The 17,396-nt window shown below is 35.0% G+C and overlaps 2 protein-coding genes across 2 annotated transcripts in view; both read right to left on the bottom strand.

Moving 5' to 3' along the window:
* The window catches only part of LOC307195478 (uncharacterized protein), a gene marked incomplete at its 3' end in the record, with an annotated part of 167,192 nt that extends 151,861 nt beyond the window's left edge, over positions 1-15,331 (bottom strand). Inside the window, 3 exon segments of the mRNA XM_079939601.1 lie at positions 11,101-11,229; positions 14,710-14,803; positions 15,193-15,331.
* The window catches only part of CEP57L1 (centrosomal protein 57 like 1), a 61,426-nt gene continuing 59,264 nt past the window's right edge, over positions 15,235-17,396 (bottom strand). The window contains exon 11 of the mRNA XM_079939415.1: positions 15,235-16,342. Within this exon, the coding sequence (XP_079795541.1) occupies positions 16,124-16,342 (219 nt within the window). The 3' untranslated portion in view covers positions 15,235-16,123. The remainder of the gene's footprint in view (positions 16,343-17,396) is intronic.

Below are 17,396 nucleotides of genomic sequence, written 5' to 3'. Positions count from 1 at the left end.
TTATCTCCTTAAAATGTCAATAGTGCCAAGGTTGAGAAATCCTGCTCTAAAGAAAAATTAGATTATAAGTCTCTTAAATTTAATTGCATTCCTTTTTTGATTGGCTTACAGAGACTACGGAACACTTTTATAAATTTAAAATAGAGAACTCAAGAATTTTTAGAAAGGGAAGAAAACATCCAACTTTCATTGCTTTAAGTCTGTTGATTCTTAAAAAAATATTTCTCTTAATGAAGCCTATATGCAGAAGGAAAAAAAAACTTTTAGCTATGAGTTAAATCAATTGCCTTGTTTACAGGTTGACAAAATAAGTAATGCAATGTAAATTGACAGAGGAGAGAGAAATATTAATAAACTTTATTACTTTTAAACTTAATTTGAAGAGCTCTTAAAAATTAAGAATAAAAAATAGAAATAGAAAATACGAAGTTCAAAAGTTTGTATTTCTAATCAAGGTGAATCCTTGAACAAATTTGACTAGCTTAATAATGTTGTCTTAAAACAACTATACGTCTCTTTCCTGATCTTATCACAATGTAAATTAAAATGTTAGCATACTAGTATAACTCATGAAAGGCTTGGGTTTGTTTCCACAAACCCAAAAAAACCTAATTAATTAAACTTTATAGAAATTTTTCTAATTTTTTTTTTTTTGGCTGCACCTCTCAGCTTGTGGGGTCTTAGTTCCCCAACCAGGGTTCAAACCCGAACACTTGGCAGTGAAATGGCTGAGTCCTAACCACTGGACTGCCAAGGAATTCCCTCTAATTCCTAAACTAATATTAAATTGAATTAATCATTTAATTAATAATCCTTGGATACAAATTACAATATCTAAGCAAGTCATTTGTGGAGAATAAAATAAATACTGGGTCAACAAACATAGTTTTAACATACCCCTGGCTTTGCTTTTATACACTGTAAGTGACCATTAATTAATAGGTTGAAAAGATATATATGAGAAACTGAGATATGTTGGTATATTCCTTTTTAAGAAATGTAAAGGAATATTTATGTGTCTGTAAAGAGGTGTATATGCAAAATGATGAATTTTTATTTCCCATGGTAAATATCATGGGAAAAGGAAAATGACTTTGTCTTAAAGTAAAATTGTCTGCTTGTGCCAGAATGTTAGCTAGATGTAAATGAATTTATTTATAAGATGAAGGAAAGACTTGTGAATCTTACTCTATAAAATATGGAGGGCATCCAAAAGAGTAGAACTAGAATTTGGATTTTCTTTTCTGTTAAATTGACAAATTAATCTTTGAGTATATGTCTACTTGGAACAAAATGCAGTTAAAAAGTATTTAGTGCCCAAATAGCAGAGGTTTCTTGTATTACCAAAATACTCTTGAGAGCCTAACATTTTGTGCTTTTGCCATACCTTTCAACTGTTTGTTTAAACAAAAGTTCCTCTGGAGAACAGTATAGAGGTTCCTTAAAAAACTACAAATAGAACTACCATATGACCCAGCAATCCCACTACTGGGCATATACCCTGAGAAAACCATAATTCAAAAAGAGTCATGTAGGGCTTCCCTGGTGGTGCAGTGGTTGAGAGTCCACATGCCGATGCAGAGGACATGGGCTCGTGCCCCGGTCCAGGAAGATCCCACATGCCCGGAGCGGCTAGGCCCGTGAGCCATGGCTGCTAAGCCTGTGCATCCAGAGCCTGTGCTCCGCAATGGGAGAGGCTACAACACTGAGAGGCCCGCGTACCGCAAAAAAAAAAAAAAAAAAGAGTCATGTACCAAAATGTTCATTGCAGCTCTACTTACAATAGCCAGGAGATGGAGGCAACCTAAGTGTCCATCATTGGATGAATGGATAAAGAAGATGTGGCACATATATACAATGGAATATTACTCAGCCATAAAAAGAAACGAAATTGAGTTATTTGTAGTGAGGTGGATGGACATAGAGTCTGTCATACAGAGTGAAGTAAGTCAGAAAGAGAAAGACAAATACCATATGCTAACACATATATATGGAATCTAAGAAAAAAAAATGTCGTGAAGAACCTAGGGGTAAGACGGGAATAAAGATACAGACCTACTAGAGAATGGACTTGAGGATATGGGGAGGGGGAAGGGTAAGCTGTGACAAAGTGAGAGAGTGGCATGGACATATATAGACTACCAAACATAAAATAGCTAGCTAGTGGGAAGCAGCCGCATAGCACAAGGTGCTTTGTGACTACATAGAGGCATGGGATAGGGAGGGTGGAAAGGAGGGAGATGCAAGAGGGAAGAGATATGGAAACATACGTATATGTATAACTGATTGACTTTGTTATAAAGCAGAAACTAACACACCATTGTAAAGCAATTATACTCCAATAAAGATGTAAAAAAAAAAAAAGATGTGGTACATATATACAATGAAATGTTACTCAGCCATTAAAAAGACTGAAATAATGCCATTTGCAGCAACATGGATGGACCTAGAGATTGTCATACTTAGTGAAGTCTGACAGAGAAAGACAAATATGATATCAGTCATATGTGGAATCTAATTTAAAAAAATGATACAAATGAAAGTGAATGACTGAGATAATGTTATCAAGAATAGAGAGACAAAAGTCAGAAGTAAGAGTTGATTTACAGAGGATATTAATTAATATAATATGATGTTGAATTGTTTATAAGATATCTAAGTGAAGTTTATCTCAAGAAGATCTGATTTTTATTAACTTCTATGTTTGTTTACTTTTGTCAATAAAAATGGTTCAAGGGAAAAAAAAAGTTCCTCATCTTTGAAAAAGTTCCCTAATAAGTATCATTACTTGATGCTTAGTTTATTTTAAATATTGCCTGTAAACTTTATTTAATCGCTTACTCATATCTTTTCTCCTCTGATAACATTTTTTGATATTGCATTTCCAAAATTCAGTCCCCAAATTCAGAATAAACAACTCTTTACTATGTCTTTTATACCAAAGTTGTCTTTGGGGTTTCCTAAACAGCTGCCAGACAGCCACAAAGGTTTGCTCATTTATCCTACAAAAGGAGTGTTAAAAATGATATGTTCGATATACTCCAGATTATTTATTAGCTCAAAACTTCTGTAAAAGTCATCCTGCTTATCAAGTCCTCAATATGAAAAGAACTTGCAAATCAGTAAGAGGAGTTTAACTTAATTGCCTTTAAGTAAAATGCATTAATATAAAATAAAGATACTTTAGTAATTGTGTAACTTTCAGGTTGGACAGAAAAATAGTCATGTCCATCTACAAAAATTGGCATAAAACCTATTTTTAAAAATTAATTTTTTAAAAGAAATATTTTGTTTCCAGTTGACAATCCCAAGATGTTTTATGGGATAAATTAAAAGAACATGGAGACTACTTAATGCCTACTCTGTCCATAATATAGTTTTTCTCTCAAGGTAATTATTAACTAAATCCTCAGAAAGTGATTATGTGTTATTTCAGAAAAAAGGGATTTCACTCTTCACTATTCTATCATTGTTGGCTATTACAAATTAACATGAGCCACTGAGTCTTGTCATCCATAGATAGTTTCTGCTTTTTCCTTACATTTGCCTAGTCTTAAGTCCCTATTATGAGCTACACAGACCAGAAATTGAGTCTTCTGGCAGAAACATGAAAATAGTGAAAGCCTCAGTAAAGACTTTTATCATACTCATAACTGTTGACTCTACAGGGAGTAGACTCATGGAAGCAGACTTTTCAGTATAAGCTGATGTCAGCATGACAAACAAATACCTGTCAGACTACCAAAGATAGAGTCAGGATTTCTAGGATTCTTTAAATCCAGAAGCAGATAACTTTGTAATAGATTGCTTCACCCAAAATCAGAAAAACAAGAATTATTTACCCAGGGGTAAATTAGTTAATTATGACTAATGTTCTATATCTAATGGACATATAAGAAAAATTCCTTTCTTCTTTATTTCAAACTCTCTATTGGCCACACTTGTATAAACTGGAATGAAACACTCTTTAAATGGCATCATGTTCCAACAGAGCCTTTGGAATTCAGAAAAAAAATTCTATGAAAATTCTCAGTATAGCTTATAAGTAATACATTATTAGAGAAACATAAAAATTATGATTCTGGAGAAAATGACATAAAAAACTATTCCAAAATAATAAAATTGGTTAAAATTACACAAAATACCTTTACTTAGTTCCTTACTTTTCATGGCCATGACGCTATTTTACATAGGTTCCATAAAAATATTCTCCTTTCTGCAAGGCAGTTACTTAAAAATTGCTTTTGCAACCATGGCCATGTCTCAAATCTCATTATTAAACAAGGTCCAAGCAACTTGCTTGAGGTGAACTGGATGGTTCTTGGTTCCTGGTCTTGGTATATGAGCTGATAAGAGCAATATTTTACATATAAAAGTAACGACAACCATATGAACTTTACAAAGCCTTCAGACAAAGTTAACTCCTAAATTTTAGTATCATGTGACTCTAGTTTTATTAACCAAATTACAAGGTTTTTGTATATGTGTGACCTTTCATCAATTTACATAATAAAAACAAAACATCAAAGTAATGATATTGAATCAGAAAAACACTAAACAAATTTATGTTGTCAAAGCCATGCCTTAGGAGGAAATTTGAAGGCAAAATTGACACCTTAACCAGAGTAAGCAATGCACATCACATTCCAAAATCAGAAAACGAAATAAAACAACACTGTGTAGTAAAGGATTAACATAGTCTGTCTAGGCTGTGTAAACCTTTCACATTCTGAAGAAAGATTTCACACTTGCTCAATTCCTGGGAGATAACCTCTAAGCCCTTGGAACATTCTGCCTTATAAAAACGTTTTAGTTTACCTGGGAGTCTTATGCCCTGCCAGATGATCTATGCTAACAATGTGATTTATGGTGGGGGCTTTCAGCCATTTACTATCAGCTTAACCTCTAGAGGGGATGGAGACTGAAGGTCAGTCACATGTGCAGTCAGCCATGCTATGTGACCAGCCCACAATTTAAAAACATGGACACCAAAGCTCAGAGGAGCTTCCTTGGTTGGCCATACTCCAAGCATACCACACATCGTTGCTAGAATTAAGTGCTGTCTGAATGACTTCACTGGAAGAGGACAAGTAGTAGCTCATGCCTGGTGTTTCCTGGACTTTGCCTTATATCCATTTTTGAGTTGCTGATTTAAATTTGTATCTTTTTGCTGTAATAAGCCATAACCGAGAGTATAATAGCTTTTCTGAGTTCTATGTATTCTTTAGTGAGTCACTGAACCCAAGGGTGACCTTGGGGACCCCTGAAAACACACTTTGCAAACGTGAGATAAAGTAATATCAACAAAAACAGTCAATCGGCCTGGTTTTTGTTTCCCCAGTAAATGAAACCTTGAGTCTTTCCTGTAAGTTATTCTCTGATAAAAACAACAGTATCCCTGATTTTGGCAATGCTGATGTCTGAAGATATGTGATGACTTTTTTGGATATGACAATTATGTGAGAAAACTGCTGTTTTCCACCTTGAAGAGAGTAACTGTAAACTTGGTAACCTTGGTATTTTTGTAAGTTATTTTTTTCTTTTAAATACTTGTCATATCTTTAATTTGTGAAAGCTATCCTTCTATAGCTTGGACTCCCTTACAAATCTTGTTTGCATATAAACTCCTTTTCTTTTCTGAATGCTTTAGTCTCTGAGTGGTTTATGTTTTATTTCAGTCAGTGGTAATTTGTATCAATAGTACTTTAGTAGACTGATTAAGAGAATCAAACTTCACTTTCTGCGGAATATCCGTAGAAATGCTCAGAAGTGGCTCTGAGAATTAGAAATCACAGGAAAACATTCTACCTAAATACCAAAGGCACAGTCCTCACTCTACTTGAGAGCTATACGGTAAAACAACAAAGCGAAAAGAACCCTCTCTGAAAATTTAGCTTAGGTGCCCAATATTTAAAACACACCACAAGACAGAAGCATAGTATGTAATAATGATATAAATTCTTCCAAGTTTATCAAACCAAAGAGTTGTATACATAAAATCATAGAATAAGTTTTTAAAAGACCAGTTCCTTTTGAGATTAAAGTAAAACATAGAACTTCTTAACCTAGAAATAATTTCTTTTAATTCTGGTACTGAATTTCCCAGCTTTAAATTTGTGGCTTAGCTTATTTTGGGGAAAATGAAGGTAATTTTTTAACTTTATGCTCCAACATTCAATATTTAAGATATTAATAGTGCTATTCTTTCACATGTATTACATATTTGGGGTTTAGCTATCTCTGAAAATATATTTTTAAAGTATTAAAGGTACTTTTCCTTTTGCTAGAAATTATAAATTATAAAGCCAAAAATGTTCCATGGAATTCTCAAGAGTGTTTTAAAATTTAATTTTAAATGGGTTTCCTGTGTACCAATAGGGTTTACGTTTTGAATAACACATTTGTGAAGTTAAAAGAACCTACAGTGATGGAAAGTGAAATACTTTCCAATTCAGCAAGAAGATTCTGGACAAGTGCCCTGTAAACAGCAATCTTATATTTCAGGCAAGAAATGATTCACATTCTGTACTCGTTCAGTAATAGATTTTTCTGAGAAATACCCTACAAGTCAATGTACACTTAACTTTTTTGTGTGTGTGTGGTACGCGGGCCTCTCACTGTTGTGGCCTCTCCCGTTGTGGAGCACAGGCTCTGGACGCGCAGGCTCAGCGGCCATGGCTCACAGGCCCAGCCGCCCTGTGGCATGTGGGACCTTCCCGGACCAGGGCACGAACCCGTGTCCCCAGCATTGGCAGGCGGACTCTCAACCACTGCGCCACCAGGGTAGCCCTGTACACTTAACTTTAAGGAAACTAACCAAAGAATATCTTCCAAGGTTTTTCAGAACTTATCCTAAAATTTACTTAATCAGATCAAACAAAATTAGGTCAAAAGTATATTATTTTAACTACAACTAGAAGGTCTGGCTCACATTATAATCCTCTTTTCATAAAGACTAAAATCTATTTAATGATTTAAGCACCTTTAATAATTTGTAGTGGTGAATAAACTTTCACAAGTGACTAGAATCCTATTATAATGAACATCATTCTAATGTTCACTTCCTTATGGCACTTCTTCCTATGTTCTGACCATAGCCCAGAGCTGATACGGCCATGAAGAAATATGTTGAAAAGGATATCAAAAGTCACAGAAATACAGCCTCTCAGTTGGTAGTTAGTTCATTTAATGAAGGTATTTTTCAGGTAAGATATTTATATACTCCCATTCACTCATTTAAAAATATTTTATCAGCTCAGTAAAGTGACATGTTTTTAAAGAGTGTCATGTGGGTGGTACATCAGGTTTTAAATTTTTTTTAGTGTTGTTGACTGTTGATGCTCAGACAAATAGGGTTTGTCAAGGGATAAATTTTTGCTCATTTCAGATTCAAGACATGCACACAGTTTTTCTCCCACAAATCTCATTTCTTTATGCATTTTAAAGTTGTCTCAAGCACCATACAGAAAAAATTTCTTTCCTATCCATAAGACCCAAGCTTGGTTAGATTCCACACAGAGGCACTGTCTAGATAGAAACAATGGGTGAGGAGTAACAGGGCCATTTGTTAAGGAATTCATGTTGAATATATTTATTTGTATCTACATTAGGAAAACAACACTCCTCTAATGTAGGTTGGCTCGTGTTTTGAAAAGAGTATTCTATAGACGAGCAAATGTAAATACCGTTACATTTAAAATGGGACTTCTATCTGTAGAACATACAAAACAAATTTGAAATGGTATTTCTGGGCTAAACAGTAGTCTGCCACAAGCCATAGCAGGGGATTTCAGAGTATTCCTGGTTTTATTTTATTTATTTTATTTTATATTTATATATTTGTTTATTTAGGCTGCGCCGGGTCTTAGTTGCCACATGCGGGATCTTCCTTGTGGCATGTTTAGTTGCGACATGTGGGCTCTTAGCTGCGGTATGCATGTGGGATCTAGTTCCCGGACCAGGGATTGAACTGGGCCCCCTGCATTGGGAACACAGAGTCTTACCCACTGGACCACCAGGGAAGTCCTCAGGAGTATTCCTATTTTAAACTGGCTATCTCACTTTCCTCTACAACATCTTTCAAATTCATTCCCTTTGAACATTTATTAAGAGCTGGCTTTTTCTTTTCCAAATAACATTTAGGACTACATTTTAAATTATAATTCAGTACTCACAAAGTTTCATGAAACACCACTACCTTCTCTATGTGTGATGCACTCTGATAGTTTCAATGCTATTCTATATTATTTTCAAAATGTTGGTAGTGACCCACTAAACTGATTTCACAATCCATTAATAGGATATGAGCTACAGTTTGAAAAATATTGACCTGGCCTAAGTGATAAGGAAGATGAAGTATGAGGAAACTGAATGGCTTAAATTCATAAGGAAAGTGACTGGCAATCATTTGCATAATTCTGTGCAAGTCAATAATTGGCCTCTGGAATATAACTTGTCTCTATATTATTTTTCTGTTGCAGTCTAAATCATTATTGCTTGACTTTTGCCCCCCTCATTCTCCACTCGCTTCCCATTTACTTCCATGTTTCATACCCATTCTTTCTACTCATGTCTTTGAATTTGATGCTTGTTATGTGGCAGTACTTGTTTGAGATTACTAGGTGAACTGGTATCTTCAATCAACAAGCCTATAGAAAATTAAGAATCCGAGACCAATTCTGCCATATATATAAAGATAGTGAATGAAGAAATACAAACAGGCCAACTTTATCTATCAATGGTTGAAAACAAAGGTTTGGTAGACAAATATTTTTAGAGCATCTATTCTGTGCTGGTCATTATACCTCTGTGTCACCTATTGCTTTTTTTCCTTGTATGTTTATGTATAAGTCTTATCTCCCCTATCAGACTATAAGCAACTTGAAGGCAGAATCCATGTATAATGTGTCTTTGAATCTCCCATAGCAACTAGCAAAGTATCTTGAGATCAACAAATCCTTGATTATTAGAGATCAATAAATACTTGCTGAATGAACAAGCCAAACACACCAATATACAAGTAAAGAACTACCTTGGTTCTCAAACCTCTTCCTCTTAGCATCATAACATCAAAGAAAGCATCATTCTGAGTGCCTGTTGTCTGTGCCCACAAAGAAACAAATAATAAAATACTGAAGTATTCTTAACAAGTGGTTATGTAAAATATGATCACATATCCTTAAAAGATGAAACAGCAGAATAGCTGAACCGGTGCCTGAAACAGCAGTACCTGACCCAATATGGTCACTCCGGATGAGACCACATAATAAGGTTAATGTATTTTCATGAAATGTAATTATTAAATATTTATTGAGAGGCTACTTGCACAGGGCAGGTATTATGCTAGGTGCTGGGCTACAGCGGTGAGCAAGAAAGAATCTTGCCCTCAGGGAGCTTTCAGTCTATGGGAAGACAAACAAACAAATGATAACAAGAAAATGTGCAAAGTGCAAAGATAGGAAAAATATCCAGAAAAGGCAGCTAAGCCAGAATTCGGAGCAGGTAGGGGTGTGAAGAGGAGGCTTAAAGAGAGCTTCTTAGAGGCAGCAGTTAGTTGAGACCTGAAGAATGAGGGGAAGTTAGACAAGCAAAATCTGTGCAGAAAGTATGGTGGATAACTTCACCTTTATTTTAAAAGATTATTCTAGAAAGCTGATTATACCATTCATAGAACTTTTTATCTTCCTTTGACAGAAAATTCATAATGCCCAACATTCCACCTCCAACCTGGATCCAGTCTCCCAACATTACAGACTGTTGAACTGGTCATTTACAAGTCTTATATTGTCAAAAAAACCCACCTCAGAGCATAAAGTAACAAGAGATCAATTTGCTTCTCTAATATTTTCTGTTAAAACTGTTAAACACATAAGATACAATGGACCGTGCATATATAATAAAAATACATTTCTTCAGTGGGGGTGTACTGTTATAATTCTAATGATTGCCTATGGCATCTAGTAGGCTCTTGCACCAAATGAGAATGCAATGACACTGTACCCATAAGGAGAACACTCCCAAAAAACCCACCAGGAAAAAAATCCACCTGATTCTTTAAGTAAATCATTTACAGCTATACTCAAAACAAACTCTGGTCTAGACAATATTTTAAAACTTTAAATTTGCAATTTTGTTATGTCTAATTCTCCTTATGTAACAAAATACAAAAAAAAAAGGAATTAAAGGAGGAAAGTTACATGAAAATAAGTATGAAGAAAAAAGCTGAGGCATTGGCAAGGTCTATTTAATTACCAAGAAGTGAATTTATTTTCACATCAGTGACAAGTCAATTATTTTTATTTATCCTCATTTTACTTTAACTAAAAGGTGCCATGGCACCCATAAAGAATTTTTTTAATCTCACAGATGCTCTTATGCCTTAGATAGGTTTGTCTTGTTGTACATCTGGGAGTCGGCTTATACTTATCTAAACTTCACATACAATTAAATGTTCTCCGTAGGTACAGCTTTAGTTACAGCTGAATAGAGTTCCAGGAAACCCCATTAGGAGTTTCACTATTTACTCTACACCAACAACGGCAGCTGGTGCATTTTTGGCCACCGTGAGCACTCCTTCCATTGCGCATGACCAACCCACCTTTTCCCCTGAGTTTGATGTCTCACAAGTCAAATTTTAATTTAACTTTTGATGTTTTATCATGGGTTAAGAATACTACTTTATAGTTAAAATTTTATTTTTAAAGTAAGAAGGCTATACAAAAAACTCAGAAATAATTTTCAAGCACACCATCCTAGCCAGTTAGCCCACTGCATTAAGTATCTCCTTCTTTAATCTTATACTGCTAAAAACTGAGCATTTCCCTCCAACCCTCCTACCTTTAGCTACAACCTGATAAAAATGGCTATGTTGCCAATGACCCACACAAGTACAGTTAATTCAAGACCCCAGCTCCTATTTCCAGGATTAGAATAGTCACAATACCTCCTGCTTCAGACACTCAAACTTTCTAGTTTCAGTTTCATTAAAGTTGAGACCTGTCGTGGCTAAAAAGTTCCAATTTCATTTTTTTCAATTTCTGATTAAATAAAAAACAAACAAACCTGTTTTTACTTAAGTGAACAAAATCTATGATATCCTACCGAGTTTCTGCTAGGCAGAGCACAGCTGCGGGGTTGCTACAGCAACTCTTGTACACTGACCATAGACTGCCCCATCCAGGAAGGAAATCATTTGCTCCACCCCCTGAGGAGTCAAAGGCAAGCAGCAGGCTGTGAGCAGAGATACATTTTGAGTTCAGTAATTGTGATCGAGCAACGAGAGACCATTCCTTATTGTCTTTCCTAATAAATGTCACCCCAACAACACAAACTCCAAACCAAGTTGCTGTGTGTGATTATGTATTTCTGCACCATAGTAGGACTATATTCTTTACCCACCCCCCCCACTAGAAACCTGAGCCAGGAAACAAGCCAAAGCAATTTCCTCCCAGGCACATAGAAAAAGAAAAAAAAAAAAAAAAATTAGAATATTCTCACTTTTTTGAAGAGTACCTTTTGGCTCTTGCTTTCAGGCTCTAACCCATGCAAACTTAGGTTCTACGACAATTTTTTCTTTTTTTTGGCTACTCAGATTTAACATTTATTGAGTTTTTATTCAGTGCCAACACTTCTGCTGGGTGCTTTGACATGTTATTTCATTTAATCTCACAACAATCCTATGAAGTAGGTAGTAATATAATCCCACCTTTACAAGTAAGAAATGGAGGCTCCAAAAAGTTATTTGATCGCCCAAACTACTAAGTGGCAGAATCACAACATGAACCCAAGTCTCCTAATTCTGAAATCCATGTTTTTTTCTACTACACTACACTGATTTTGCAAGAAATGTCTCAATTCTTAATTGAAATATTCAAGTGTTCTTTAAATGAATTTAATTTCTTATGGTAATTTGTTTTAGTAATACATTTCCAAAAGTAATGACTTCAATACTGATAAATCTATCTGGCCACTGTCCTAAGTGCATAGAAAACAAAGGCACAGAAAGATAGGGCTGCATTAATAGTCCTGGTGAGTTTTTTGCTAAGTATAAACTACAGCACTCACATTCTTTTTTTGTTTTTTTTTTTAAGCATAATTGAATTTTATTTTCTTTTTATATAGAAAAAGAAAAAAATGAAATTTATACATTATTACTGAATACCAGCACATTTTATTATTGATGATTTGAGATGTTTGCTTTGTAAATTAAGACTGAAGGTTAACACACTGGGAATGAGCACTGTAAGCAGATATAGAGGGTATGTGTGTGTGTGTGTGTGTACTGTAAATATATATATATAATATATAAATATATATTTATATATTATATATATACATAATCTTGTAAGAAAGGAAACAAAGAAATTAGCTCCCATATTAAATATCAAATATCAAGCTTAAACTGGCCTAGTACATAGTTTTCTAGGATTTATGATTATGATTCACTAAAGTTATATGACTTACTAATGTAAAGACCTCAAGCTGTTAGACATATTCTCAAGAAAGAAAAAACAAATGAAAAACAAACAAAAATAACCTACAACAACAAAAAAACAGTGAACTTAGTACAGAGCCCTGTACATAATAAAATGTTTGGCAAATGTTTGTTAAATGCAAAGATCTTCAAGAGTTACTGTGATGCTGGTAGCCAGCCAGTGTCCCAGGTATCTACCCTCTCTAATTAGCTACAACAAAGCCTGCTCTTTTCTGCCTCCTGAGGTCAGCCCTTTGGTGAGAAGGGAAGAAAGGTGCACAATACGAAACAGCTTAAGTGGAATACTGACAAGAGGGAAAAAGAAGCCAAATATACAAAACTAAGAATCTAATTTATCTTATGCTACCCAAGTCCCCTCCAAATCTGAAAAGGCAACTGCTCTCAGGCACTCAGAAATGGGAGGAATGGATTATTGTTTGGGTGAGGTGATCGGCTGGAAAAAGCCCTGAAATATGTTTCAAAATATTCTGGACTACTGTATTCCTGATTCAGGTGGTATGTTAAACAACAATGTGCATATGTCTGCTCTTTGCCTTATTTGATGACATTAACAAAGCAGCCAGTCTAGCAGTAAAGCTGAAGTATCTCTGGAATAGGAAGGGAAGAAGGGGAAAGGGAAAAATCTTCAAACCTTTGAATTAATTTTACTATTTTTTTTTTTTTTTTTTTGCGGTACGCGGGCCTCTCACTGTTGTGGCCTCTCCCATTGCGGAGCATAGGCTCCGGATGCGCAGGCTCAGCGGCCATGGCTCACGGGCCCAGCCGCTCCGCGGCATGTGGGATCTTCCCGGACCGGAGCACGAACCCGTGTCCCCTGCATCGGCAGGCAGACTCTCAACCACTGCGCCACCAGGGAAGCCCTAATTTTACTATTTTTATAACATGCATCAGGGTTGTTTGCTGTAGTCCTGATTGAAAAATGTATCAATAATCATCAAGTCTTTGTTTTAGTAGGTGTGTAAAGGTCATTTGTTACTGTTATTCAAGATGTAACAATAATGACTTTATCTTTAAAACAGTAGATGGTACTGTGAACAGATTGTCACAGGGAATTGCCAAGATATAGATCAGTCTGGGAGTTGGTGGCAGGAAATTAGAATGAGATACAGAGCAAAGTGTCAACAGCAGCAAGTGTGCATATCTGCCATTTTTTATCAGTTTTTTTTTTAAAGCAGTGAAGAGGAGACCTGGATGAACAGATCTCTAGAAAAAAGAGAGGAAATTCCTGAAGAATGTATATAGAATAGTGGAATTGGATTCACAAAAGAAGACATCATCTAATGGAGTTAAGTTCAAGTCTTTCCAAACTTGAACACATGCAAAACCTTAATCCAACGTTAGATTTTTAAAAAATGTGTAAGTAACTTCAAATTAATTGTATAAGGCTGTCTTAGCAATTATCATTTATGTTTTTATATATAAAATGACGAATATATTAAGCAAGCATTCAAAGTAGTTTATTCAATGTTCTAATATTATTCTTTAAACGGATGAAGGAAATCAGAAGTTAACACTTAGAAAATGTATGTCTCCCTATGTAAAGAATCAAGATTTCAGTAGAAAACAGTATCATAGAAGACAGCCACGATTCAGTTAGTATGAAGCCAAGATTGCTGAGAAGGTGCAGTTCATGAATCAAAATTAAGGGTAAAATCAGGAAATTGAATGACTAATACCAGAGAGAGGAAAGGGTCTTTGAAGGAACTAAGCAAATATGATCTTGGATAGATTATCTCGGCACATGGCTTTCAAAGGGAAGGACAATGGTTAGGAAAATAAGGAAAAAAAGGAAGACCGTGAAACAAGATGAAACTCTGAGATAATGATGGAAATAACCTGAAGAAACGTCAATTTTAACCTCTGTTCTACAACCACAGTTTCCAAAGATTTTATTTTAGATGATGGTGATTGTTATTATTAAAACAAAACTTATGCTAACTAGAACAACTTTACCACTGCTTTCTCATTCTCAAATTCTCTATTTGATTCATTTCTGGTTAATTAGTTTCACCTTCTGTTGGAGTTTTAGGTTTTGTTTTTTTTTTAACATTTATATTGGAGTATAATTGCTTTACAATGGTGTGTTAGTTTCTGCTGTATAACAAAGTGAATCAGCTATATGCATACATATATCCCCATATCTCCTCCCTCTTGCGTCTCCTTCCCACCCTCCCTATCCCACCCCTCTAGGTGGACACAAAGCACCGAGCACTCACATTCTTGAGGAGAAAAGGCAAAGCTGAAAAATAGGTAAGGTGATGAAACTGAGTTTATACGAAGCAGTCTGTGACATCTCTGGGGCTGAAGGTGCTGTAAAGGGAGAGGGAGTGAAAGTGGGTGAAGGACAAATGTACTATTTGAACCAAAGGGAGAGAAACTTTTATCTCAGCCATTAGGTGCTTTCAAGGACAATTCCAAGTATAAATGTGCCGATTTTCAGTCATCTCCCCACTTCAGGTATGGAAAGGTCTTCTAACAGCACCTCTTCTCTCAATGAGACTGAATCTCAGTTTTCCTCCTCCCCCAACAGAGGGTCCACAATTACCCTCTTTCTCCTACACACACTTTTTGGGATTTCCTAGGAGGATATAAGGACTGTCTTTTAAAAAATTGCTTTTCCTAGCTCCCCAAGATGTTGATCTTTTTATTCTTTCACACCTATAGCTTGAACATCCCCCCAGTTGTAGATAAAGATGTACCTCCCAATTCCTTCGGAATCACCATCTCTTAAACTGCTACCCTATCTTCTGAGTTCCTCACTTCCGTTATGCCTTTTCTGTCAGTCTTCTAGTTCTACTTCAGTTGATGACTCCAGTTCTCTAGTTGCCCCAAAGGATTCTGATGAGAAACCAAATAAGTTCAGAAGAGTTGTACTAGTTTCCATAGGCTTCTGGAAAGATAGGTCAACAAATGTAAATTTATTATAAAGCATATATGTACAAAGAAATCTCTTATGGCACCACTAATCAAAATATCAAAAATATAGTTACAAAGGAGTAAGATCAAAAAAAACAAAGCTAGATTTGTAAAAGAGAATGGGAATAGCAGAGGAAGGCTTCCACAGCTGAGTTATTGTCATCTAAAAATTAAGTAACTATGGGTTCCTATTTGTAATTGTCACATAAAAACTTGGGCTAAAGGCCTCTTCCCAAAGCTTTTCCCTTTCCAAAAAAGAAAAACATTTCCCAGCTCTAAAACAAGATAGGGAGGAAGCACCAGGAAAGTTAAAAGACCTTTCCATACTCTGTTAATTTTATATTGGTTCTTAAGGTTCCAAGCCTACTAAATGAAAAAGTGTTATGGCACTTGTATCTCAAATTTAACTCAGTTTTAAATATCATCAGTCTAGTATAATTTTTTAAATTTATCTTAAGGTATCTGCAAAGTGAACAATGTTTCCAACACAAGATTAGGTACTTCAGTCAATAAGAAAAACAAGAAAGCAATCATTTATTATTTGGGGCTCTTAGGAGGTCATTAGGCACTAATTTTAAAATATATAATTTGACACTTTATAGAGGCTAGAAACATAATTCAAAATTTCATAAAGGTATATTAAATTAAAACCACTTTAGACAGTTCAAGATCTCACTGACAAAGTTCATTTAAGGTGACAGTTTTGCTACTGTGTTACTGTTCCCACATGATATCATCTCTTCTCAATTTCATTTGAAGATTATGGACTCGTATTGGAGGAAAGTTGCTGTTTTTTTGAGGAGAGTTAGTTAGCAAACATTTTCTGGGGCTATTTTTTATGTTCTTTGATCCTTTACGGTTGCTATCTTCTTTCTGAATAGCTGAAGCTTCACTCATCTTCAAATTCTGAACTTTTTGCTGCAGTTTGCAGACCTGGAGAGAAAAAAATCTAACATTTTAGTCAAAAATATACTTAAAATATACCTTACAGTAGATGGATTGGATTGATGGTTTAAAGATTACATGAAATTAAAAAGTTCGTTAAGTCTTTATTTATTGAATACCTATTACATGCCTAACACTGTGCTAGTTAGACAAAAATATAATGAATAAAACAATCTTTGCTTTCAAAGAGTTTACTGCTCTTATTAGTGAAATCAAAGCATATATATGACAACTAGAGAATAATTCAAGCCACAATAACTTTGAGTAGGACAAAAAGTATATATCTGAGAAGGCTAAAAGTAGGACAAGATCAATGTGGGCTGGAGAAGCTGAGAGGAAGGAATGTTTATGTAAGATATGAAATGGGAAAAATCTGGAGAACAGGGAGGTGAGAGAAGGACCTTTCAGGTGACACTAACAATAAAGCAAAGATTTGATGCTAGGAATGGACATCAAGTTTATAGAGTCTATATATATATATATATTTTTTTTTTTTTTTTTTTAATTTAAAGTATTCATGAATTTAAAGTACTACTGAATGCCAGTTTAAAAAAAAAAAGGCAAAGGAATAACTTTATCTCATTGAGGAGTATCTAGTAATGATTGGGTAGACAGAATTAAACAAAACTTATAAACTAGTCAAAACCTATTTCTTCGAAGTCCAGTCCATTACTCAATCTTTTTTAAATTTTTAAATATTTATTTAATTAAATTAATTAATTTATTTTGGCCAGGCCACACGGCTTAGCTCCCCAATCATGGATCCAACCTGTGCCCCCTGCAGTGGAAGCGCAGAATCCTAACCACTGGACCGCCAGGGAATTCCCTCCATTACTTAATCTATTTCACTTAAGCACAGCCTAATTTGTAGAGCTGGTCTAGACATTGGCTAAGTATCTGGTGTTCTATTTGTCTAAAAATGCTTGAAATTTTATACTGCTATAGTTATTATGGAATATAAATAATATTTTCAAAATATTATTTATGTACACACTTCCTAAATTTAAAAAAAGTGACTATTCTTCTATTCCTTTCAAGTTTC

The sequence above is a fragment of the Stenella coeruleoalba genome, assembly GCF_951394435.1.
Source record: "Stenella coeruleoalba genome assembly, chromosome: 12".
Taxonomy (NCBI): Eukaryota; Metazoa; Chordata; class Mammalia; order Artiodactyla; family Delphinidae; genus Stenella; species Stenella coeruleoalba.
This window is presented reverse-complemented; position numbering and strand designations above follow the sequence as displayed.